The 27,567-nt window shown below is 48.5% G+C and overlaps 1 protein-coding gene across 6 annotated transcripts in view; it reads right to left on the bottom strand.

The window, feature by feature from the left end:
* The window catches only part of CD99 (CD99 molecule (Xg blood group)), a 51,335-nt gene extending 24,312 nt beyond the window's left edge, over positions 1–27,023 (bottom strand). For 2 of the 6 annotated variants that reach the window (XM_024241548.3, XM_054544279.2), the window contains exons 1-2: positions 26,642–26,853; positions 3,039–3,071 (exon numbers count right to left, since the gene is read on the bottom strand). In XM_024241548.3, the coding sequence (XP_024097316.1) occupies positions 3,039–3,071; positions 26,642–26,708 (100 nt within the window). In that variant the 5' untranslated portion in view covers positions 26,709–26,853. Of the gene's footprint in view, positions 1–3,038; positions 3,072–26,641 lie in introns of all 6 variants that reach the window. The other 4 variants (XM_024241547.3, XM_024241549.3, XM_024241550.3 and 1 more) reach the window with 4 other exon arrangements.
* Positions 27,024–27,567: the final 544 nt, after the last annotated feature.

Below are 27,567 nucleotides of genomic sequence, written 5' to 3'. Positions count from 1 at the left end.
TCACCAGCCCACACTGAGCTGAGGTTTATAGGACAACTCTTGAGCCCAGAAGACAGGCAGGCACAGAGGCTGCTACTGGCCATGGTTTCCACAGAGACCAGGAGCCCCTTCTCCACTTCTTTTTTTTTTTTTTTTTTTTTTTCTGAGACCGAGTCTTGCTCTGTCACCCAGGCTGGAGTGCAACGGTGTGGTCTCCGTTCACCACAACCTCCGCCTCCTGGGTTCAAGTGATTCTCCTGCCTCAGCCTCCCGCGTAGCTGGGCTTACAGGCGCATGCCATCACTCCCGGCTTATTTTTTGTATTTTTAGCAGAGATGGGGTTTCACCACATTGGCCAGGTTGGTCTCGAACTCCTGACCTCAGGTGATCCACCCACCTCGGCCTCCCAAAGTGCTGGGATGACAGGTGTGAGCCACCGCGCCCAGCCCTTCTCCACTTCTTGACGTTGAATGGGACTGTGACTGAGAAGTAAGCCCGGAACGCAGGAGAATGGCAAAGTTAGGAGAAAAACTGCCCTTTCAGAGCCCGAGATCTATGCATGAGAAGGAGAGACACCGGATTGATGGCTGAAAGGCTGTTCACATTTCTCATATGAAACACACTTTTGGCTCCGTCAGGCCTCTGCCTAGGCTGCCCCCTCTGAGAATGGAAGCCAATCAGGCAAATCAGGCAGAGGTTGTAAGACTAAGGGCACCTCCCACTGCAGGGAACGGCTGTTCCCAAGGGCCAAGAAGGGGTAGGTGGTCAGGAAAGAGATGATCCCCATCAGCACTGTTTCCGCTCAAACCATCTGCTCTGCACCACAGGACATAAAATTAAAAGCTGGCCAGGTGCAGTGGCTCGCGTCTGCAATCCTCTCACGCCTCAGCACTTGGGGAGGCTGAGGTGGGAGGACTGCTCGAGCCCAGATGGTCAGGGCTGTAGTGAGCCAAGATCCCACCGTGGCACTCCAACCTGAGCAACACAGTGAGACCCCGTGTTGCTCACTCTACCAGGTGAGGTGGCACATGCCTGTAGTCCGAGCTACTCAGGAGGCTGAGGTGGGAGGACTGCTTGAGCCCAGATGGTCAAGGCTGCAGTGGGCCAAGATCCCAACACTGCACTCCAACCTGAGCAACACAGTGAGACAGTGTCTCAGAAAAAAAAAAAAAAAGTAAAATATAAAAAAGTGAAGAGGGTGGCCGGGCTCAGTGGCTCATGCCTGTCATCCTAGCACTTTGGGAGGCCAAGGCAGGCGGATCATGAGGTCAGGAGTTTGAAACCAGCCTGACTAACATGGTGAACCCCGTCTCTACTGAAAATACAAAAACTAGCTAGGCATGGTGGCGCATGCCTGTAATCCCAGTTACTCGGGAGGCAGAGGCAGGAGAATCACTTGAACCCGGGAGGCGGAGGTTGCAGTGAGCTGAGATCGTGCCACTGCACTCCAGCCTGGGTGACAGACAGAGACTCCACCTCAAAAAAAAAAAAAAAAAAAGAAGAGGGACCTGTCCTGGGTTGAAAAGCATTCCTCCAAAATCCACACCCACCCCAAACCTCAATAGGTGATCTTAATTGGAAACAGGGTCTTTGTAGTTGTAATCAGTTAAGATGAGGTTATAATAGATTAGGATAGGTCCTAATGACTGCTGCCCTTATAAGAAGGACATTTGGATACATGGAGACACAGGGAAGAGACCAGTGTTCACAAAGGCAGAGCCTAGAGTGATGCAGCCACAAGCACAGGGATGCCTGGAGCCCTCAAAAGCTGGGAGAGGCAGGAAGGATCCTCCCCTAGAGCCACCAAAAAGAACTGGATATAACTGCAGTGGATTGAGCAGTGGTCCCCCCAGGAGATATATCTACATCCTAAAGCCTAGAACCTGGTAATGAGACTTTATTTGGAAACAGGGTCTTTGCAGATATGCTTAAGAGAAGGATCTTGAGATGAGATTATCCTGGAGTAGAGTGGCCCTAAACCCAATGACAAGTGTCCTTGTAAGAGAAAGAAAAGGAGACACAGACACAAAGGAGGAGGCCCCACGGAGAAGGAGGCAGAGACTGGAGTGATGCCGCCACAAGCCCAGGGACACCTGGAGCTCCCAGAAGCCGCAAGAGGCAGGAAGGACCCTCCCCTAGAGCCCCTAGAGGGTGCATGGGTCTGTCTACATCTTGATCTCAGACTTCTGTTGTCCAGGTCTGGAAGATGATAAATCCCTGTGGTTTAAGCCCCTAGTTGGTGGCACCTTTTTCTGGCAGCCCCAGAAAACAAATACAAAGGGATGACAAGACCCAGAAGCTGATAGAGTGATAAGACGGAATTCCTTCAATTCCTTTTCCCATGCCCTTCACCGAGGGCTCTGGGTGAGGAGTGGGAGACAGGAAGAGCTGCAGAAAAAGGAAGGAGTGGCACCATGGAGAGAGCAGGTGCCGATTTCGAGAGGGAGGACGCCAGGACTGGACGCCCCTCTCTCCTGGGGACCTCCATTTGCTCACCTCCTCTAACCCCTTCCCCAAGCACCTGGCAAGTTTTTGCTCGGCCTCTGACCGTCACAGGAGTATGAATTATTCCACCAGGATGGTTCGTTTATCTTAATGAGGGCATCTTGCTTTTCCTCGTCATCTATGAGTCTAGTTTTTATAATAAGGCAGGTGGACACATACCGGCGGACCTCCTTCACTGCACTTTGTCTTATGGTGCTTTGCAAATACTGTGTGTTTTACAAACGGAAGGTCTGCAGCAACCCTGTGCCAAGCCAGACTCTCGGCATCATTTTTTCCAACAGCACGTGCCCCACTTCCTGTCTCTGTATCTGCATTTTTTAGCAATAAGGTATTTTCAATTACAGTAAACTGTTTTTAGAAGTAATGCTATTGCATACTTAATAGACTACAGTTGAGAGTAAACATAACATTTACATGTACTGGGAAGCCAAAAATTGCTGACTCCCGTTATTGTCGTGGTCTAGAACCTAGCTGGAAATGGCTGGGATATGCCTGTATATACTATGTTAACACAAAATATTGATGGGATTTTAGAAAACGATGTTGATACTCACCAGGAAGGGCATCGGATAAATCGAAACCACCATCTAAGAGAGAAAAAAAGAGTCAATTTAGAAACAAGAAAAATAAAAATAAATTTGAATATTACAGAGATAAAAAATGATATGCGATTTTTCTGACTTTTTGTGATATTTAAAACAGCAACGTAAAAAAATTTACAAGGTGCTGTGATTTCTCTTCTCATTCTAAATATTCACTTCCATGCCTAAGAGTAAGAATACGTTAGCCTAGGTTTTAAATAAATGATGAGCTTCAAGCTTAGTAGAAATTAAAATAGTGGAAAAACATGACCATTTTGTGTATTATTCTTAACAGGCCAATTTCTTTCAAACAGATGAATAACAATTTTGAATATGGACTGAAAACAACATGGGGAACAAAATTCTCCCTTTTTTATTGGCAACTTTCCTGTAATTACAAACCAAAATATAGTAGAAACACTAGACAACCCAGAAAGACACATGCATTATGCATTAAAAAAAAAAATCTCATAGAATCCCACAGAATGAGGAAACTGTCATGCCGAATTATTGATAGGCTATCCTGTTTCTACAGTCTTTAATTACAACAATTTCAATGCTACTTCAACGTGGCTGGCCATCTCTGGCGCACTGAAGAAAAGCCAAATTCAGGAAAATTTGGAAAAGTCGACTTGGACTGTTTGGTCAACTGGAGGAAGAGTTAGGATAGTTGTCAACATCCAGCATCCCCACTCCTCAGCACCAAAGGTGTACAACATCTCTCAACCGTCAGGAAGCACCTGGCGGTGCTGGGTGGTGAGGGGTCCAAGAACAACCCGCAGGAGCCCTGTGAGCACCGGAAGTGTGTCCAGTTCCACAGCAGGTGCAAACGACCAGGCTATGCTCCAGCGTGTATAAATGAAGTGTGCATGTATATGTCACAGGGGTGTGTGGGTGTGTGTGCGTGTGCATGTGTATTTGGGCATTTGCAGTGCACATGTATGTATTTGTGGGTTTTGTGTGCATGTATGGGGTGTGTAGGTGGGTTCTGTGTGTGTATATGTGTATGCATGTGTTGTGGGTGCACATATGCAGGTGCATGTATGTGTGGGTTTGTATATTTGCATATGTGTAGGCGTGTTTTATGTAAGTGTGGAGGTGTATTTTGTGGGTTTCTGTGTGTATGTGTGTTTTTTGCGTGCATATGTGTCAGTGCATGTTCATGTGGGTTTGTGTGTGCATATGTAGGTGTGCGTAGTGTGTAGGTGTGTTTCTGTGTGCCTATGGATAGATGCATGTGTGGGTTCTGTGTGCATGTGTGTAGGTGTTATGTGTGCATATGTGTAGGTGCATATATATGTGAGTTTGTGTGTGTATGTGTAGGCGGGTGTAGTGTGTATATGTGTTTTTCATGTGCATGTGTGCAGCTGCATGTGTGCATGTGTCAACGTGTTTATATGTGTAGGTGTGTTTGTGTGTGCATGTGTGTGCATGTATGGGTGTGTGCATTTGTGGGTTTGTGTATGTGTAGGTGTGCATAGTGTGCAGGTGTGTTTCCATGTGTGCATATGCATAGGTGCATGTATGCATGTGTCCTTTGTGTGCACACATGTAGCTGTGTGCATGTGTGTGTATGGGTAGGTGAGTATAGTGTGAAGGTGTGTTTTGAGTATGTGCATACAGGTAGGTGTGTCCATGTCTGCTCGTATGTCTGTGTGTGTGTGTGTACTCACGGCTGCATGTGTGTTTCTGTGTGTGTCAACAATAAGTAGAAAGTAGACAAAACCCTCGGAACAGCTCTGTGGGTCCCATGCCGGCAACCAGAGTGGAGTCGTTTCCACAACTTCAGAGCCCTGAAATGGCTGTTTCCACAACAGGACACTTGCCAGACATCATAAATGCAATTACAGCTCCTCCTGCAGCATGCGGCAGATCTTTAGACGGTAGCAAGGGAGGATCCTACTGATCTGGAATAAACCATAACACATGTACAGACACACGCATATATATATATATATATATATGCATTCATGTTCATATGTTTCCATAGAAATCTGTAATTGTATTTTTTGAAGTTGTATTATTTTTTCTTTATTTACATCTTACCTTGCCTATTTGTGGTGCAAACAGTTATTTGTGGTGCAAACAGTTCAAAGCTACTGTCTTAGGCATTTTCAAGTATGCAATGCATTCTTACTAACCACAGTCACCCTGAGTACAGTAGACCCCTGAACTTATCCCTTCCTATCTGATGGAAACGTCGTACCCTTTACCCATCATTTCCCAATTACCCCCACCCCCTCACTCCCAACCCCTTGGTCACCGCCATTCCACTCTGCTTCTATGAGTTCAACGATTTTAGATTCCACATAAGTGTGTTTGGGTCAGATGGTATTTGTCTTTCTGTGTCCAGCTTACTGCACTCAACATCATGTCCTCCAGTTCCATCCATGTTGTTGCAAATGGCAGGACTTCCTTCTTTTTTCTTTTTGAGACAGAGTCTCACTCTGTTGCCCAAGCTGGAGTGCAATGACCTTGGCTCACTGCAACCTCCACCTCCTGGGTTCAAGCAATTCTCCTGCCTCAGCCTCCTGAGTAGCTGGGACTATAGGCACCCGCCACCATGCCCAGCTAATTTTTTGTATTTTTAGTAGAGATGGGGTTTCACCACGTTGGCCAGGCTGGTCTTGAACTCCTGACCTCAGGTGATCCGCCTGCCTCGACCTCCCAAAGTGCTAGGATGACAGGCATGAGCCACAGCACCCAGCCAACCTCCTTCTTTTTTAAAGCTGAATACCATTCCATTGTGAATATACCCTATTTTCTTTGTTCATTTAATAGCTTTATTGAGGCATAGTTTACATAGCATGAAAGGCACTCATTCTCAGTGTGCAAATGAATGACTTTTAGTGAATGTACAGAGTTGATATAGCACATTTTCTTTCCGCGTTCATCCCTTGATGGGCTCTTCCATTGACTGCATGTCTTGGCTACTCTGAATGGTGCTGCAATAAACATGGGAGGGAGTGTCTCTTTGACATACGGATTTCCTTTCCTTATCCCAAATATATATATACATATATATATACACACATACATATACATATATATACATACATATGCATATATATACATACATATACATATAGACATACATATACATATGTATGTATATACACACATACACATATATACATATATACACATATATACATATATACATACACATACTATATATACACATGATATATACATACTATTTACATACATACTATATATACACACACTATATATACATACTACATACATACTACATATACTATATATACACACTATATATACACATACTATATATACATACACATACTATATATATACTATATATACACATACTATATATACACAAATTATATATTTATACAAATTATATATATACACAAATTACACATATGCACAAATTATATACATATATATACAAATTATATATATATATACAAATTATATATATATATATATAGACTTGCCCTGACTTGCTGGGAATACCCTGAAGGTTTAGAAGTCATCTCTGGGGCCGGGTGCGGTGGCTCATACCTGTAATCTCAGCACTTTGGGAGGCCAAGGCAGGAGGATCACGAGGTCAGGTGTTCGAGACCAGCCCAACCAACAAGGTAAAACCCCGTCTCTACTATAAATACAAAAAAATTAGCCAGGCGTGGTGACACGCGCCTGTAATCTCAGCTATTCAGAAAGTTGAGGCAGGAAAATCGCTTGAATCCGGGAGGTAGAGGTTGCAGTGAGCAGAGATCATGCCACTGCACTCCAGCCTGGGTGACAGAGGGAGACTCCATCTCAAAAAAAAAAAAGTCATCTCTACATATCTTTATATGTAGATACATTAGTAGAGGGACTGCTAGATCAATTCGTAACTGTTTCAATTTCCTCAAAACTCTCTTCCCCGGAAATGACAGTGCTTCCTTGAAGGCTTACCTTTGTTAGTGCCTCAGCAGTAGACATGACTTCTAAACCCTATGGGCATTCCTAGCAAGTCAGGGCAAGTCCCCACCCCCTCCACCCCAACAAAGAGATTCCAAGAGTCCATAATGTATTGTTTAGCAAGAAAGACATACTCTTTAGAAAGGTAGGAGGACTTAGTAATAAGCAGAGAGAACTGTCAGAATGTTAAAGAAAAAAAAAAAAGCAGCAGGAATGATTAAAAAAAAAAACCCCACACATGTGAAAGTAAAATACAGATATTATTTTACGTGTAACCTTTCTTATTTCTGTAATTTCACCCTCATAAACAGAAGATGATCATAGACACCGTCACTAAAGAAACAAAACAAAGCAAAATAGGACAATCCCCTTAAAGTGACTCATCCTTCCCAAGCTTCAAGAAATACTCAGAAACGGCAGTCAAGGGCGTACGAGACTCGGAAGGTTTCTAAGACCAGAGTCTTGTTTTCTCCCACTCCTCGCTCACAGCAGAACCCAAGAAACTCTGGTGTCAGGAGGTGGCCTCCATTCCCCAGGACACCCCACGGCCGGAACACAGTGGTAAACTAGGAACTCTCCTCCCAGGCTCCACCCCACAGCCTGCACTCCCATGCCCAGCTGCCTGACACAGAACACGCAATCCTAGCATGAGGAATGCTATATATTTCCATGGAAAGGGCACGTCAGCTGCAAAATCACAGGGCACAGGGAAAACACAGTATGATCTCAATGCTTCCCTCACATGGGAAATGTCACATGTGGTACACATTTTTTTTTTCAAAGACCCTCCTGGCTTGCTGGGTTTTTGCATCTGTCCCTGGGCCTCAGGGGGGCCATTTGCCCACCCAGGTGTCCCCAACCTTCCCCCAACCACCTTCGGGTATAGGTCCATGCTTCTTGCTGGGCACCTCTGCGTTCAACAGCTCTTCATGTGCTCTTTGCAACCAAGCCATATTTTGGATTTTTTCCAATGCAGGGCCTGGGTATACGTGTGCATGTCTATGTACATGCATGTGCACGTGTGGATGTTCTCATGTGTGCATGTGTATTTCATATACACATGCTCATGCATTCATGTGGTTTCTGTGTGTGCACGTGTGCTCATGCATGTATGTGTGGGTGTATGGTGTGGGCACACGTGCATGCATATATGTATTGCACTGCATGTGTGTGCACATGTGTTTTCATGTGCATTGATGTGAGTGTGCTGAATGCACACCTGTTTGCATGTGTGTATGTGCACAAGTGCACTGCATGAATACATATGTGCATTTGTTCATGTGTCGTGTGTTTGCCTGTGTGCTTGTATGCATATGTGTGAGTGTGCTATCTGAGCACACACCTGTGTGCATGCATATATTTGTGTGCATGTGCATTGCAGGAGTATGTGCATGTGTTTGTGTGTTTTCATGTGTGCTCACGTGTGCCTGTGACTTACTGTGTGGATGCACATGTGTGCATGCATGTATATATGCATGGCATGAGTGTGCATCCATGTATGTGCCTGTGTATGTGTGCATGCACATGTGTGTCTGTCTGGTGTGTGTCCATGGCCTGCCACCTCCCCAGCCCAGCTTGCCCCTCCCATCCTCCTCCATCAACCTCAGAGTCCACCAGCCTTTTCCTCCACATGATTTCCCTGGTCATAGCCACTGAGCTGGGACCAGGTGTCACTTAGAAGCTTCCTCCTTTTCTTGCTCCACCTGCCCTCAGAGGCCACAGTGACGATGCCCTGGCTCACTTCATGTTCCTTCCACTGACCCCAATGCCCCCATGGACCCCACACAAACCCAGTAACAGGGGAGGGCACAGGCCCTCCCACCATCAGTGTCACCCCCAGGCAATCCTGGATTGCCAACTTCCCCTCTGCTTCAGGACTATGGCTGACGTCACCACTGAGTGCCCAAACCCACTGCTCCCCAGACCCCAAGCTCAGCCGACGGGGGTCCAAGACAAGTCTGAGAGTGGGTGGCAAAGGACACAGTGTGCCCCTCACGCCCTTCTCCCACCCTCTGCCCTTAGCCCCAGTCCTTGGAGAACTCGCCTCAGCCTGGCACTTGGAGCTTGTCTTCCATTCTTATCTCTGTGCTGTTTCTACAGTTTTTAATTAAAACAATTTCAATGTCACTCCAGGATGTCTGAAGGACAAGGACACCAGAGGAGAGACAACCCCAAGCATTCTATCATCGACCTTGGGCCCTCGACCTCAGCTTCCATCGCTCAAGGCTCTGTCAGTCCATCCCCTACCTCCAAGGTCTCCTTTCTCCCAGATACAGAGTCCCACCCTCATCATTTGTCTCCTCGGGTGACTAACACTTAAGACAGCTCCCCAAACACCACCCCACAGAGAGTAGGGAGGAAAGGGAGGTGACCAGCTCTTGATTTCATATAGACTTGGGCACCCTGAATCACCCATAATCAGACGTTCACTCCCTGGTGGAATCTGGTACTGCAGACACCTCTGAGGCTAATCTTCCAGGTGTGTGAGGGACACAGTTCCCTATGTATGTGAAGGGATGCAGTCCCTCAGGTGTGTGAGGGATGCAGTTCCCCGGGTGTGTGAGGGAGGCAGTAGGTGTGTGTGAAGGGATGTGGTCTTCCAGGTGTGTGTGAGGGATACAGTCCCCCAGGTGTGTGAGGGATGCAGTCTCCCAGGTGTGTGAGGGATGCAGTCCCCCAGGTGTGTGAGGGATGCAGTCTCCCAGGTGTGTGAGGGAGGCAGTCTCCCAGGTGTGTGTGAGGGAGGCAGTCCCCCAGGTGTATATAAACGGATGCAAATGCACGTGCTATTGGCTTGAAGCCTCATGGGGAAGCAAACCCAATCAATGACCATCAGTCAGTAAAGGAATCTCTGCAAATGAAGCTATCGTCTCCTAACTCAGTCCACTGCTCTCTATTTCCTAGCATTCATCTCCCAATTCATCACATTCCCTGAGCTTTCAGGTGGTAGGCAGGATATTGTGGGCTCACAGCAGACACCCCCACTTTCCTTTTTGCTCCTGAAAACTACCTCCGGGGCTACAAATGTGAAGAAAACACCATCAAAACCCACCCAGCAGGAGTTGCAACCATGCCCTCAGAGAAGAAGCCTGGTGGAGAACTCAGGTGCCCGTGTTGAATGTTGACGGCGTGCAGCTTCTCTGCAAATTTGCAAAGAGACCAGACCCTCAGCAGAAGCCCCTACTGCCACTGTTGTTTCCACCCAGCCCTCTCAAAGCTCCAGATGTTTCGGGGACAGGGTAATGGCTCATCAGGGCAAGGCGGAACGGATGACAGATGGCATGAGTCAGTCTGACAAGACACTTTCTACTGATTCAAACCATGTTTACTTTTTCTCATCAGCCAGGCAACTCAAAAAACAGGATGAACCCAGAGTGAAGTCCCCGAGGCCATATGGGGTACCTCCAAAACGTGACTAAGGCTTGCACAATGTAGGAATGCACTCAACTGTGGCAAACGCAGGAGGAGAGCCGGTACCTGGGTTCTCTTTTTTCTGTTTTTTTCTTTTCTTTTCTTTTTTGAGGCAGAGTTTTGCTCTGTTGCCCAGACTACCGTACAGTAGCACGATCTCAACTCACTGCAACCTCCACATCCTGGGCTCAAGTGATTCTCCTTCCTCAGCCTCCCCAGTAGCTGGGACTATGGGCATGTGCCATCACATCCAGCTAATTCTTGTGTTTTTAGTAGAGATGGGGTTTCGCCATGTTGGCCAGGCTGGTCTCAAACTCTGGACCTCAAGTGATCTGCCTGCCTTGGCCTCCCAAAGTGCAGGGATTACAGGTGTGGGCCACTGCGCCGGACACTTGGGTTATCTTAAACCCCATCATCACACTGTTCAGGTGTTTCACATAAAATTAAAAATTAGCCAGGTGTGGTGACGCACTTCCCAGTTACTTGGGAGGCTGAGGCAGGAGAATCGCTTGAACCCGGGAGGTGGAGGTTGCAGTGAGCCGAGATCACACCACTGCACTCCAGCCTAGGCGACAGAGTGAGACTCTGTCTCGAAATAAATAAATAAATAAATAAATTAATTAATTAAATAAAAATAAAAATTAGGCAGTTCCAAGATTCCTATAACTTTCAGATTTTCATAAGAATAACACAATCATTACATAGTAACAGCAGTAGCCAGGGACATCATTTAAGCAGTGCTCTGTGTGTGCCTGCAGCTTTCTCAATAATACCGTTCATCTCCATTAAGGGTGGGAGGATGAAGACCCCGCCACTGGCCTGGGTGACCCTGCTGAAAAATGTCCAGTTCACTCAGCCCCAGCATCACCCCGGGGTGCTCACACCTTCTGCTGGCCACTCCAGTACTCATCTGCTCCTGCTGGTTTTCCACGCCCTTTTCCAAAGCCCACTAAACACGTAAACTTTCAGGACATTGTAGAAAAGGAGGAGGAGGTGCAGAGGGCACGTGTGTGCTCTTTATTCGCTGCTAACTGAGTCCTCTGATGCCAAGCAAAGGCAAAGCGTTTTTTTTTTTTTTTTCTTTTTTTGAGACAGAGTGTCTCTCTGTCACCCAGGCTGCAGTGCAGTGGCATGATTTTGGCTCACTGCAAGCTCCGCCTCCCGGGTTCACACCATTCTGCTGCCTCAGCCTCCCGAGTAGCTGGGACTACAGGCGCCCGCCACCACACCCGGCTAATTTTTTGTATTTTTAGTAGAGACGGGGTTTCACCGTGTTAGCCAGGATGGTCTTGATCTCCTGACCTCATGATCCGCCTGCCTCGGCCTCCGAAAGTGCTGGGATTACAGGCAAAAGCCACTGTGCCCGGCTCTTTGTTCTGTTTTTGTTTTTTGGAGGTCGGGTGGAACCAGTCACGTGGTCTGCCCCTAAAAACTTTCATTCTAGGTTTGGGGGGCCTCGGGAAGGGCCCCCAACCTAGAGATAATTGTAGCTCAGAATGGTGCAAGAGAAAATGCTTCCACATTGGAGCGAGCACTGGAAGTCCTCCTGTGCGGGAATAGTAGGAGGCAGCTGATACATTTCATTTTGCTATTTTATTCAAATGGTCAAAACACCCTTATTTTTCTGTTGCTAAAAACCGAATCGCTCTGGAAGTATTGTCCTCTTTTTCAAGATGTGTCATTTAACACCTGGCAGATGATCGGTCACAGGATACAAAGTCTCCATGAGACAGGAGAAATAACTTCAGGAAAGCTCAGAGACACCATGGCGACTGCAATTAGTAACAATGGCTTGAATATTTGAAAACGACTAAAGGAGCCCATTCTGAATAAGTGTTCTCACCACACACAAAAAAGTGCTGGAAAGTCTGTGAGGTCATGCGTATTTAAATCCATTTCACCATGGATACATACATCAAGACACCATGTGCAACCGCATAAATAGATACAATGTGTATTTGTCAATTAAAAGAAATAAACACATCATTAAAAAAAATCTGGCTCTGAGATCTTACCAAACATATTGTAAAATTACAGAAAAGAGCTTAATAGTGTCATAAATAGTTTCAGGAATACACCAGAGTGTCATAGTCTCAGAAATACTCCGGTGCTGGGTCCAGCTTCCCGTCAATAACAGGATGTGTGCCAGTGACTGAATATCTGAGTACAGAAAACACGATGTGCCAGATTACAGACAAGTGTGAGGAACTCCAAGTTCACCAAACACCCTACACTTTAGATTTACCGCTGAGTCCAGCATAATCTGTTCACCCCATGGAAAGCTATGAATGCAGTGGGTGATAGTGGCCGCCGGGCCCTGGAAACATTCTCTGCTGGCGAAGTATGGAAAGGAAAGGGCTTCATGTCCGTAGCAATAGTTAAACTCGTCTCTCTGTCTTCTTAGCTTGAAAATGATATATAGGTGGCCGGGCGCAGTGGCTCACGCCTATAATCCCAACACTTTGGCAGGCCAAGGTGAGAGGATCGCTTGAGCCCAGGAGTTCAACAGCAGCCTGGGCAACATGAAACCCCGTCTCTGCAAAAAATGCAAAAATTAGACAGGTGTCGTAGTGCACACCCGTGGTCCCAGCTACTTGGCAGGCTGAGGCGGGAGGATGGCCTGCACTTGTGGAGGTTGAGATTGCAGGCAGCTGAGACTGCACCACGGCACTCCAGCCTGGGCAACAGAGAGAGACCCTGCCTCAAAAAAATAGGCAGGGCATGGTGGCTCACTCCTGTAATCCCAACACTTTGGGAGGTTGAGGCAGGCAGATCACTGAGGTCAGGGGTTTGAGACCAGCCTGGCCAACATGGCAAAACCCCATCTCTACTAAATTAGCTGGGCATGGTGGCGTGTACCTGTAGTTCTAGCTACTTGGAAGGCTGAGGCACAAGAATCTCTTGAACTTGGCAGATGGAGGTTGCAGTGAGCCGAGATTGCGCCACTGCACTCTAGCCTGGGTGATAGAACGAGACTTTGTCTCAAAAAAAAAAAAAAAAAGAAAGAAAAGAAAAAAGAAAAAAATTATATGCAGGTGGTTAAACTGCATATACTTCCTTGTCTGGGATGGCCTAAGGTACAAGGCAACATCTCGGCTTCATCCTAACTGGGACGACGGCACAAGGGTGTAAACGTGATAGAACAAGCTCTTTCCTGTAATTTTACAATATGTTTGGTAAGAAGTGGGAAACTTTGTTTTGTTCTTGTGCCATAACTCTGGGAATGTCCCCTGAGCTACGCCAAGTTTTACAAGAGGCCAAGAATGGTGTGAATGTTTGGGCTGGGCTGAGCACGCCTCACACCGGCAGTTCTCAGAATCGTCCTGCGAGGGACCTGGGGAGACGTGGAATCCTGGGTCTTACCCCCAGACATTTTCATTCTGTGGTCTGGGGTGAGGCTCATGAGCCTGCATTTTTAACAAACTCCAGGGTGATGCTGAAGGACCCCGCCTTCAGGAGTTCTGAGGCTCAGAGGACAGCAAGGCAGGGCTGCTCGGGGTTCCATGCTCTCTGTCCCTGTCACCACTTCCACAGGCAGATGCTAGCCCAGATCCCATCCCTACAGGAAACTGAGTCATCACCCCCCAAGGCTAACGTGGAAACACCGGAAACTGACTTAGGGGCCTCAGCACTTTTTCCAACTTAATCCCAGCCACTCCCTGACTGCTGATCTCCTTTCAAAGTGGTCTCTGCCCTGCAGTTTTGGGCTAGCTCGAAATAACCCCTCCGCCGGTCCCAACTATTAGCAGTTCACAGAGCCCTTTGTGTCTCTGTAAAATGATGTGAGGCCAACACACACACACACATACACACACATGCACACACACACACATTTAACAGCTCGGTTTGTTAATTACAGCTTTGTTATTCAAAGTAGTTACGTTTTATAAAGTCTCAGGGAACACTGAATTAACGAATAGTGAACTATTGCTCCCACGTAAAGACAGGGTTACATTCCCAGAGGTCATCAACCAATCACTACCTAAGCGCATTTTATGTGGGTTTCTGTTTAAAGACACCATAGTGAATAGACATTGTGGAGTCACTCACATTGATCTCGAAGCCAACAGCACTATAACTTGTGCCTAAATGACACTCATCAAATGTGTATTTTCCCCGTGAGACCATGCCAGCTTTCCTGTACTTAGGAACACTAGGTAGCACGTCAGCACTGACTTAGGGATATCTGAAAGCGCAAAATCACTGACAAAAAGCACGAAAACGCAAAACACAGGACACCAAATAGACCTTGCAAAGAAAGCTGTTGACAGTATGCGCTGGCCCGAGAAGGCAGGGTCTGGCTTTGTTGAACCTCAGCTGACAACATGTGCTATTGAGAAGCTCAATTGTGGCCAGGTGCGGTGGCTCACGCCTATAATCCCAGCACTTTGGGAAGCCGAGGCAGGTGAATCACTTGAGGCCAGGAGTTTGAGACCAGCCTGGCCAACACAGTGAAACCCCGTCTCTACTAAAAATACAAAAATTAGTCAGGCATGGTGACTGTAATCCCATGCCGGTAATCCCAGCTACTCGGGAGGCTGAGGCAGGAGAATCACTTGAACACAGGAGGCAGAGGTTACAGTGAGCCAAGATCATGCCACTGCACTCCATCCAGCCTTGGTGACAGAGGGAGACTCCATCCAAAAAAAATAAAAAATAAAAAGTTCAATTTTTTTGCTGTTCTGTGCATGAATAAAATAGCCGAGGGTAAGGAGAAGAACATAAAGGGTAACTATTGGGTCCTGGGTTTAATACCACAGTGATGCATCCAGCCTTGGTGACAGAGGGAGACTCCATCCAAAAAAAATAAAAAATAAAAAGTTCAATTTTTTTGCTGTTCTGTGCATGAATAAAATAGCCGAGGGTAAGGAGAAGAACATAAAGGGTAACTATTGGGTCCTGGGTTTAATACCACAGTGATGAAATAATCTGTACAACGAAACCTCACGACACATGTTTACCTAAGTCACAAACTTTCACGTGTATCCCCGAACCTAAAATGAAACTTTAAAACAAAAAAAAAAAATTAAATGCCAGGAATATTGATATGGGGATGACAAATACATTTTAGCAAGTAGGCAAGTCACATATACAGAATCCTTGAATGATGAAGATTGCGTGTACATAGGTTAAAACAAGTTAATAACAGTATTTCTCATGGTGTCCAAAATATATCATTGTCTTTCTCAGAAAATTTAAAATGTCTTCCCCTCTGCAGCATCTTGTGAATTTGGTTGTTACAACACGGGACCGATACAGGGGCATCCTGGGGGTAGGGGAGGGGGTTACAGAATTTGGGCTCCTCGTCTGCCTCATTGGATCCTCTACCTGGCCATGAAAGCCCACTCCTTCTTTCTGAACCTGGAAAATTTCTATTCACCCCTCAAGGCCCTGGGAGAATGTCACCTTCTCCAGGAAGCCCTCCGTGATCCTCTCCCTAGCCAACCTGAAGTGCTTTCTCACAAGCATTACCAGAGGCGATTTGTAAGCACATTACAGTTTAAGGAGCACAGCTCTGGACCCCAGTTCTCAACTCCAGCAGCAAATTACACACATCTGTGGGGTTTTCCTAAGTCCTGATGCCCAGGCTAATTAAATCAGAAACTTTCCAAGGTGAGATGCGGGCATCTATATTTTAAAGCCTACCCATGTGATGCAAATGTGTGGTCAAGTCTGCAGGCAGGGACCTGGTACAGATTTTAACTGCCTTAATCTCTCTTAAAATAGCTTGTGTCTTCTCTTCTATCTCCACTAACTTATCCAGGCTCTGCCAAAAATAGCCCCAGCCCCTCCCACCTGTTCTCCATGCTGTTACCCAAAGACGGGCCTTTGGCAGGTTAAGCGTCCCTACACAGCTGTCTGCGTCAAACCCTTCAGGGGAGCTTAAATCTGCACTCCTCAGCAATGGCAACAGAGGTTGCCCACCATCTGGCCCCTGCAGCTCCTCTAGCCTGAGATGAACTGCAGCTGCCTCACCATCACTCTTACTGCTTGTCTACCACGCTGAGACACCCTTCCTCTTCCTTACATCTGGCTTCCTCTGCTCATTCTTGGAAGTTCAGTGTCCAGGGAGGGCCCCTTCTGGGAGAACTCTCTCTGACCCCCTGAACGAGTGTGGTCCCTGCTCTGTGCCTCCAGACATCCAGGCCTTCCATCCACAATGGTGCTTTTATGCCCAAATTGATGCCCCGGTTGTTACCTCCAAGGCAGAGAACAAAAAACAGGAACTACAGCAAATAGCACCCATAGTACATTTAACTTCAACCTATGTTGGCTGAAGGAATACATGAGAGAGCCATGGACTGGGAGGGTGGATGGACAGGCAGGTAAGTGGATGGGTGGGTGGGTGGGTGGGTAAATGGATGGATGGATGCATGCATGCATGCATGGGTGGGTGAGTGGATAAATTAACGAGTGGGTGGGTGGTTGGGTGGATAGCTGGGTGAATGGATGGGTAGTTGGGTGGATGAGTGGAAAGATGGGCAGTAAGGAGATGGATGGAGGTACGGGTGGATAGGTGGATGGATGGTTGAGTGGATGGATGAGTTTAGGTGGGTGAGTAGGTAGGTGGATGGGTGGATGGATGGAGGAATGCATGGATAAGTGGATGGATGGGTAGTTAAGAGGATGAGTGGGGGGGTAGATGGATGGAGGTATGGATGGATAGGTGGATGGATGGTTGGGTGGGCAGATGGGTGGGTGGATGGATGGGTGGGTGGGTAGGTGGATGGATGGATAGATGAATGGATGGATGGATGAACAGATAGGTGGATGGATGGATGGATGGATGGATGGATAGATGAATGGGTGAACAGATAAATGGATGGATGGTAGATGGGTAAATTGATGAAAGGATGGGTGAATGGATGGACAGATGAGTAGATGGTGGACAGATGGATGTATCAATTGATAAGTGGCTGGATGAACTAAAAGGATGGATGCATGGATGTATGCATGGATGGAAAGATGAATGGAGAATGGATGGATGGATGCACAGGTGCATTAAGGGATGGATAAAGGGATGGATGGATGGATGGATGGATAAATGGATGGATGGATGGATGGATGGATGGATGGATGTAAGGATGGATGGACGCATGGATGAATGGATGGATGGGTAAATGAATGGGAGGATGGGTTGATGGATGGATGGATGGACAAATGGATGGATGGGTAAATGAATGGGAGGATGGGTTGATGGATGGATGGATAAATGGAGGATGCATGGCTGGATGGATGATGCATGGATGCATAAATGGATGGGTAAATGGATGGAAGGACACATGGATACCTAGAGCACGGAGACCCTGAGGAGCTGGAGAGGCTTCTGTGACTGGTCTGAGACAAGTTCACCACCAGGATTCAAGGGAGTTCTCTTCCATATCAAAATGCCCATCACTGATTCAGGACATTCTCCTCCCCTTCAAGTCACACTAGTGGTGAAGGTAGGCATCCCTCAAGGTCCACAAGGCCGTGCCTGGGGAGCTCTGTTCAGCCCACACATGCAGCCACCAACTCCCAAGCCCAGCAACCCCTGTGCCCAGGTCTTGCCACCAACGGAACTCATGTCCACATGCATTTTTCCCCATGCTGACCACGTGATCACCAGCAAGCTCCTGAACTCTCTGACCCCAGTGTCTTTATCTACAAAAGGCCCATGAGAAATATCTTAAGGGCTCACTGAAGATGAAATAACAAACTGAATGCTCTTTGAAAAATGTAATCCATGGCACAGACATTCACATCCGAGAAGCAGTCGTGGGAAATCTCACGTAGGAGGGAAGAAACAGAATATCCAGTAAAATAACAATGATTCTTGACAACTCAGCCACACATGAAGACCCTCCGAGTGGCTTTTTAAAAATTCCTAATAGCGGATGCAGTGGCTCCCGCCTATAAACCCAACACTTTGCCAGGCCAAGGCAGGTGGATGGCTTGAACTCAGGAGTTCAGGACTAGCCTGGGCAACATAGGGAGACCCTGTCTCTACAAAAAATGAAAAATTTGGCTGGGCGTGCCAGCTCACGCCTGAGGGAGGCTGAGGCAGAAGAATCACTTGAACCTGGGTGACAGAGATTGCAGTGAGCCAAGACTGCATCACTGCACTCCAGCCTGGTGACAGAGCAAGACTCTGTAATTAAAAAAAAAAAAAAAAAAAGCCTGGGTGCAGTGGCTCACGCCTGTAATCCCAGCACTTTGGGAAGCCGAGGTGGGAGATCATGAGGTCAGGAGTTCGAGACCATCCTGGCCAACATAGTGAAACCCCGTCTCTACTAAAAATACAAAAATTAGCCAGGCGTGGTGGTGCGTGCCTGTAGTTCCAGCTACTCAGGAGGCTGAGGCAAGAGAAGCGCTTGAACCAGGGAGGCAGAAGTTGCAGTGAGCCAAGATTGTACCAATGCACTCCAGCCTGGGCGACAGAGCAAGACGCTGTCTAAAAAAAAAAAAAAAAAAAAAAAAGAAGAAGAAGAAAGAAAAGAGAGAAGAGAAAAAAGAAAAGAAAATAAAGAAAAAGAAAAGATAAGATTAGCCGGGTATGGTGAGGCGCACCTGTGGTCCCAGCTTCTTTCGAGGCTGAGGTGGGTGGGCTGCTTGAACCCAGGAGGTTGAGGCTGCAGTGAGCTATGATTGCACCACTGCACTCCAGCCTGGGTGACAGAGCAAAATCTTGTCTCAAAAAAATAAAATAAAAATTAAAACGCCTAACACGTCTATAAACCAGACTACCCAGGTAACCCTGGGCAAGAGTGACGTTTCCAAGCTTCCCGCAACGGGGCCAAAGCGGAGAACCTCAGATCTAGGTCAGCAAGAGCTACTGGAGGGTGGTCAAGCAGGTTTGTGTCTAAAACCGTCACTCAGAAATCAGGAATGCAGGAGGGATGGGCATCACAGTTACTGGTGTGTTTTTAGCCTGGACTCTGTAGGATTAAAATATGTCCACCAGCCTGGGCGACAGAACGAAACTCTGTATCTACAAAAAAGATAAAAATTAATTGAGTGTTGTGGCATGTGCCCGTAGTCCCAACTACACAGAAGGCTAAGGTGGGCAGATCACCTGAGCCTGGGGGTTCGAGGCTGCAGTGAGCTGAGATCACACCACTGCACTTGAGCCTGGGCGACAAAGTGAGATCCTGTCTCAAAAAAAATGATTGCAGGCTGAGCATGGTGGCTCACGCCTGTAACCCCAGCACTTTGGAAGCTGAGGTGAGAGGTTTGCTTGAGCCCAGGAGTTCAAGACCAGCCTGGGCAATGTAGTGAGACTCCGATTCTACAAAAAGATTTTAAAAATTAGCTGAGGGTGGCACATGCCTGTGGTCCCAGCTCCTCGGAAGGCTGAGGTGAGAGATTCACCTGCGCCCAGGAGGTCAAGAGTGCAGTGAGCTACAATTACGCCACTGCACTCTGGCCTGGGCAAGTCTAAAAAAAAAAAAAGAAACAAAAAAAAAGATTGCAAGCCACTGCCCAGTGATATGTTTATGATATGATGAATGTCTAGGGGCTTGTGGTTTAAGAGTAGAAACCACCTCCCATAGGTGGCTGTAGCTGTCTATCATCTGTCTATTGGATGCTATGTTAGTCCCAAAGGACCACAGCCTCTTGAGTAAAGACCTCAACACAGGGGGCCTCTACCTTCATTGCCACCTCGGCATGGTCTCAAAAGACAGGTGTTCATATCCATCTCCTGCTTGCCCAGATCCAAATCCCTTCCTGTCCTGCTAGTCTATGTGTCTGCATTAAATGCCTAACACTTCTGAGTGTTCAATTGCTGAGAACATTTTGTGCTGAATTCATCGAAGACAGCCCTGTGTTAATTCATATTTAGAACCCAGCTCACTTCCCCCAGAAGAAGACAGCTAGCAACAGCAGCAGAACAGGCCGACTGGCAATATTTGGGTTCTGGCAGTAGTTATAAAATCTCTATGCCTCCAAGTCCATTGGCCCTAAAAGACAATGCAGTGTGTTTATTCTTGTCATCATTCCAGTCCATTGTGTTCCTGCAGAAACGAAAGCTCCCTCTGGTCAGCATCCCCTCATGGATCAATGCTTGCCAGGGTGCATTTGGACAATAATTTTGCAGGGTCAGGCAAAGCAGAAACAAACAAGAATCAGGCTACCCGGGCGGGCGGGCTCAGGTGTCGCTGATGAGTAATGCCTGCAGAACCCCTGGAATGTAACAGCTCTGGCCAGTCTGCTGCCTCTTCAAGAAGGGCTGTTAGCTCAACCAAATACATTATTATCAGTTTTTAAACAGCGCTTTGGAGGAACAGCTTTACTCCCCGAAAAGCTGCAGAAAATCAGACTCTTTCAGATGATTCTCAAAAACAGGGGACCCACCCCAGCCCACGACACCATTCAAAGTTGAGAAAGCAAAGTGAATTAAAGGGGTTTGCAACCGCTTTCAGACTCATCCAGCTGCCGTCCACAATGACAAACATATATTATATCTCAGCCCAGCCCACCAGGACAGAGGGAGCGGAACAAAAGCTTTGCCCATGCCGCTTCTTTAGCAAGGCTTTCCATGTGCCCTGTGGGCGTTTTCTCCTCTCCTCTGTTGAATTTTCTTCTTTGCAAGGTGGGTGGCTGCAGGCTACTTTCACAGCCCACTTGAGAAACACTGGTTTGAATCTGACTCTGGGGGAGAAGAAAGGAAGTTTCTGGTTTCCTGCTAAGCAGAAACTTTAATACTACGACTAGGAGACCGTACAAGGCATGGTGGCAACCCTGAGTCATACTAAAACAAAGCTGAAAAACACACCCATGCACCATCTCCTCAAAACTCACCAAGGAACCAAGCCAAGAAAGAATACTGAACAGGAAATTCAAGAAGAGGAAGTCCTTCTGGTCTCTAGAGATGTGAAAAGATACTGTCAGTTGGACAAATGGGAGTAGAAATGTTGGTGAGCTACCATGTTTCAGCCAAGAGACTGGGGTAAATCAAAAAAGAATACACTTTAGGAGGCCAAGGTGGGCGGATGACCTGAGGTCAGGAGTTCGAGACCAGCCTGACCAAGATGGTGAAACCCCGTCTCTACTAAAAAAATACAAAAAATAGCCAGGCGTGGGGGCGGGCACCTGTAATCCCAGCTACTCAGGAGGCTGAGGCAGGAGAATCGCTTGAACCTGGGAGGCGGAGGTTACAGTGAGCCGAGATCGCACCATCGCACTCCAGCCTGGGGGAAAAGAGCGAGACTTCATCTCAAAAAAAAGAAAAAAAAAAAAAAGAAAAGAAAAGAAAGAAAGAATATCAGCAAATCCTCAAGCCCCGGACAGCCTGCAGCCTGCAGCTACACCAGCAACGATGAGACCACATTCACAAGCAATCCGAACCTCACCTCCCCAACTGGGAGAACAGAGGTGAACCACAGAAGACAGCAGAAAACCCACATGGGCCTGGACACGGAACCACAGGACTCAGAATGAACGAGCTTCACTAACCAGCCTTTCTCTGCCATTTCGTTGCTGCCCCTGAAGACGCAAAATCCTTTGTCTTTCTCTGCCAATTCTCTAAAAATGGACTGTTCTTTGTTGAGGATACTAGAGCAGCTACAATCCAAGCCACTTCCTTGAAAACTACCCATTTCTAGGTATCTCCCATGTATCAATGAAAAACGCATGTTAATAAAGTTTGGTTTGTTTTTCCCTGTCTTTGGTTACAGGAGTCCCTTCCAAATAAGAACGTACGACAGTTGATTTTTAAAATGATTTTTCAGGTGGCTCACACCTGTAATCCCAGCACTTTGGGAGGCCAAGGTGGGCAGATCACTTGAGGCCAGGAGTTCAAGGCCAGCCTGGCCAACAGGGTGAAACCCCATCTCTATTAAAAATACAAAAAATAGCCAGGTGTGGTGACATGTGCCTGTCTTCCCAGCTACTCAGGTGGCGGAGGCAGGAGAATTGCCTGAGCCTGGGAGGCAGAGGTTGCAGTGAGCTGAGATCCTGCCATTGCACTCCAGCCTGGGTGACACAGTGAGACTCCGTCTCAAAAAAAAAAAAAGATTTTTTTTTTTCAGTCTGAGCAACATAGCAAGACCCTGTCTCTACAAAAACATTTAAAAGTGGCCAGGTACAGTGGTGTGTGCCTCTAGTCCCAGCTACTGCAGAGGCTGAGGTGGGAGGATTGCTTGAGCCCAGGAGGTGGAGGCTGTAGTGAGCCCTGATTGCACCCCTGCACTCCAGTCTGGGCAACAGAGCGAGACCCCACCTCAAAAAAATATTTTTCAGCCTGGTCAACATAGTGAAGCCCCATCTCTACTAAATATACAAAAATTAGCCAGATATGTGGTACATGCCTGTAGTCCCAGCTAATCGGGAGGCTGAGGCAGGAGAATTGCTTGAACCTGAGATGGAGAGGTTGCCGTGAGCTGAGATTGTGCCACTGCACCCCAGCCTGGACAACAGAGGAAAATTCCATCTCAAAAAAAAAAAGACTTTTCCTCCTTCGCACCCCGAGAGACACATGGGTCTTATTTCTTACTGTGTCTATAAATCACAAAGGACATGTAATTCTTTTCCCCTAAAGTAACAAGAGTGCTCAGAAAATTTTCAGCAGGACTGAAAACCAGCACAAGGTCCACATGGCTACTGAGAAGTCTACCTCCCCGGGGGAAGATATCTGAGTCCGAAAACATTCCAGACAGTACCCATGAAATCCCGCCATGATTCCTAAATGCTGAACGGGGAAAAGTATTGTATGAGCTGCATTTCTTTCTAATGACAGCATGTACCCACCATAGGACCTTCAGGAAGAAAAGTGATTTCCAGACAAACAATCATTTACTTGAGTATCTCCAAAGTGTAAGGACATGTATTTGTCTTTACATGAAAACTCTGTCTCATACACAGAGAAAGGAGAAAGAGCTAAAGCAGGAAGTTGCTTTTTTTTTCTTTGAGACTGAGTCTCTCTCTGTTACCCGGGCCATAGTGCGGTGACACGATCTCAGCTCACTGCAACCTCTGCTTCCCGGGCTGAAGTGATTTTCCTGCCTCAGCCTCCTGAGTAGCTGGGATTATAGGCGCTCACCACCACGCCTGGCTAATTTTTGTATTTTTAGTAGAGTCGGGGTTTTGCCACATTGGCCAGGCTGGTCTCGAACTCTTGGCCTCATGTGACCCACTGGCCTCGGCCTCCCAAAGTGCTGGGATTTACAGGCCTGAGTCACCGTGCTCGGCCTAAAGTAGGGAGTTAAATGCAAAGCAATCAACTTTTACCAGAGCCAAACGCGCTGGTGGAAAATCAAGGCAAACTCGCTGGATGATAAAACCCACTTCCTCTGCCCAGAAACATTCTCCTAATAACTTCCACACACAGCCACGGGGGCAGGAGACAAGAGCTCTGGAGAGAGTTAAAAAAAAACGAAGCCCACACTTGCTCTACTGGGGCGAGGGAATCCTGAAGAGGCCTGGTATTGTTCAAGAGATGTCGGTTCTGTAGGTGTTTGGAGTTTTTCAAACTGCACAGGCCGCTGTGCCGTTGCCCCAGGGGGTGGGGCTGATTTGCCAGAGAGCAGGGATGCACTGGGTGTGTGCTACCCTACAGTCGGGGACGGGAGGCTCCTAACTGCAGGGGCAGCCCTGAATCAGCGCATACATACAACTCCCAAGCCCTTCTCAGGGTTTTCCGCCCTCAACACCATTGGCACTTGGGACCTGATGAATTCTTCGTGCTGGAGGCCGTCCTGGCCCTTGAAAGATTCTGAGCAGCTTCCCTAAGCTGCCCCACCCATTGCAGGATGGTGGGATGTCCCACCCCAGGGTGGCAACCAAAAATGTCTGCAACCATCACAAAGTGTCTCCTCCGGGCCAACGTCGCCCTGTGGGGACATCCTGCTCTCTACAAACCTGAAGCCTCCTCTTTTCCTCTATACACCTCCCTCTGTCCATCCATCCCTCACCACATCCCGCCTGTACCCCTGAGAATTTATGAAGGAACCAAGGAACACAGGGTCCCCAACACTCTGATATCAGGCCAGAGCTATCAGCACCAGTCTGAGAACCTACTTCAGGCTCAACTGGGTTTTGCAGCCTGATGCATATTGCTATAGGAAAGTGTGTTCTGAGCATCACCAACTCAAAAGTCAACTTTCCCGATGAAACAACATGTGTATTAGTAGTATTGGGACAGGCTGTTTCTGTCTCCATCTCTAGCAGGGTCAGACTGCAAAGAGGGGGTGAGAAGGGTCCCTCAAGGAGATCCATCAGTGCTGATGGCCAGGCCCTCCTCTGCAATTGGGAGGATAGGTTGGCCCCTGTTATCCCCCTATCCCGCTGCTCTTCCCTACCCACCCACCCCATAGACAGGTACTCTTCCCTTTACTCAAAGCATCAGCAGCCTTGGAGCTCCTAAGCCCAGTCTGCTTCCAAAATCAGGAGTTCCAGATGAACACTGCTGTGGGTTTAAAAACTGTGCAACGCAATGAGCCGACATCGCGCCACCACACTCCAGCCTGGTGACAGAGTGAAACTGTCCAAAAAAACAAAACAAAACAAACCACCACCACCAACAAAAACAAAAAAACTGTGCAACGACTTGTTTGGGGCTCAGAGAATATAAGGCTTTCCACCCACTCTGCTCCAATGACTTGGAACGCCAGACCAGCCGGCAAATCTGTCCCCAGGGCTTCAAAATCCAGCCAAGCCCCTCAGGCAAATCTGTCCCCAGGGCTTCAAAATCCAGCCAAGCCCCTCACCAAGATTTACCACTGGGAACCCCTGAGTTATTTCGTGGTGGAACTATAAAGGTCCCTGTGGCCTTGTCTCCCGTCTGCCTGTTCAGATGCCTCTGTTCTCCAGGAAACTGAATTCTTAGGCCACCAGAACTCCCTTGGATATATTTCCCTGACCCCAAGCACACAGTAGGTGCAAAAGAAGGAAGGAATGCATGAAGGATGAAGGAATGCATTCGCAGAGAGACAAGTGAAAAACCCGTTCATCTGCAGGTGCCTGGGGAACAAATGCAGCTGATAAAACCCTACAGAGCCATCCCGTCCGTGGTGGCAGCCTGCCCGCAAGAAGGAAGGACATTTAGGAAGAAAAGGGAGAAACAGGAAGCTCTGCTTGGAACCTCCCCTGCAAGCTGGAAAGTCCTCCAAGTTTTCCTCTACGGAGCAGGCTTCATTATCTCTAATCTCTACCAAGTGAAAGCACAATTTCTAGGATACCCGGGACCCCTTTAAAGAGGGTGTAAATCCATTAGCAACTCCTCCCTAAAAATAGAGACCCGGCCTAGTCACCGCAGCTCTAGGCTGAGCTAGATCATATCAACACAAACCGGGCCTCCTCCATCCTCCCCAGGGCTGGGCGTTCCCGCCTCTCCTTCCTAAATACGTCCAGCCCTGATAAGGCCGGTCCTGAAGTCTACACTGCCTGCAAGCCAGTCTACTTAAAAGCCTGCCCATATGAAGAGCAAAAATGCACTGGCCACTGGAACAAAGAATTTATAACATACCACATCCACCAAGGCCCCCTTTCCCTTTCAAAGGGAGGAAAACAGAAAAACATGATTACAGTAATAATTAGAAATAGGCCCGGTTTAGGGCGTGGGAGGGTGACCATGGCTCTTTCTTCCCTGCATACTTTTTCTGTTTTCCGAATTCTCCACCGCTGCAGATGGACAATTTGGTAAGCACACGTTTCTTTCTGCTTCCCGTGCTGCTTGGCGCACAGCACGCGCGGAAATTCCCGGAGCCTGCATCCACAGAGTATTTTTGAACATTTTCAGGGCTCAAAGTTTTTTTCTAACTTTTCCTTCCCTTCCCCCCACCACCCGGGTCTCAGGCTCCCAGCGATTCCAAATTTAGGCCCGGGACGCAGGGCGTGGCTGTGACAGGCAACTCCAGGGCGGCCTCCGCGCGCGGCCTAAAGACGCAGGTCCCCAAACCCTGGGGGGAGATAACGGGGTGGGGGTGAGGGGCTGATGCAAAGGGACACAGATCCGTAAGAAAGTCCCCTAGATTGGGAAGCATCTGATGCCACCTCTCCCAAGGCCGCCCCAAATTTAAGAGTTTGCAACTCCGACAACAAACGCTGACTTTTCTCTGTGGAACGGCTCCAGGAAAAGCGTTGGGGAGAAAATGGGCGCCTCCTCCGGGCCTGGGCCCCCGTGGGCACAGCGCGTCCCGCCGGGCAGGAAGGAGGGTCCGGGTGTCCCCGCGGGGCGCCCCCCAACGCCGCATCGCAAGCGGATCCCCAGTCCCGGCCTGCGTCCCCCAACCCGGATCCCTCCGCTCGCTCACCCGGGGCGGCGACCAGAGCACCCAGCAGGCCGAAGAGCAGCAGCGCCAGCGCAGCCCCGCGGGCCATGGTGAGCCCAGAGCGCGCAGGGACGGTCCCGGAGTGCAGGGCGTGGGCGAAGGCGGCAGGACAGATACTCCCCCACGGGCCGGGTGGGGCGAAGCCCGAGGAGGACTCGAAGGGGGCGGGTGAGGGGAGGGACCCTGCAAGCTCAGCCCCGGCTGCGCCCGCCCCGCCCCGCCCCTCCCCGGCCTCCACGCGCGCCCAGAAGGGGCGGGAACGCCGGGTCCGGGGAGCGGACAGAGGGGGTAGGCGGGCGGGGGTGGCCCAGGCAGCGCCGAGGGGAGCACGGTACACCCCTCACCCCTTCTCAGGAAACTGCCAACGCCCCCTCACCCACCCACAAGGCCGTAGCCAGGGCGGCGCCGACCCAAAGCAAAGTGAACTACAACATTCTCGGGAAAGTGCGGGTCCCTCCCTGAAACAGCCCTCTGAATGCACGCCCCAGGGCGGCCCTTAACTGTAGTGGCACAAAACTGTCGCCCTTCTTGGAAACATAGACCCCCCTCTCCCCACTCGCCCCTGCAGCCACTTCTCCGCCCCTTTAACAAGGACCCCCCCCTCGCCCCCTGGTCTCCAGTGGGAGCAAAAAAACAAACTTTCCCAGCAGCTCCCCTGCTCGGGAAAGTGCGGGTCCCTCCCTGTCTACAGCCTCCTAAATGCACGCCTGTAACTGTAACGACATGAAACTGCCGCCCTTCTTGGAAACGTGTAGCCCCCCTCCCCACTCGCCCCTGCAGCCCCTTCTCCGCCCCTAACAGGGACCCTCCCCTGCTCTGCAGTGGGAGCAAAGGAAACTCTCGGCTCCCCTGCTGGGAAAAGTATGGGGGCCCCTCCCCGCTGCTCATCTCAGGGAGTTCCCCAAGGG

Source organism: Pongo abelii, chromosome X (genome assembly GCF_028885655.2).
Source record: "Pongo abelii isolate AG06213 chromosome X, NHGRI_mPonAbe1-v2.0_pri, whole genome shotgun sequence".
Classification (NCBI taxonomy): domain Eukaryota; kingdom Metazoa; phylum Chordata; class Mammalia; order Primates; family Hominidae; genus Pongo; species Pongo abelii.
This window is presented reverse-complemented; position numbering and strand designations above follow the sequence as displayed.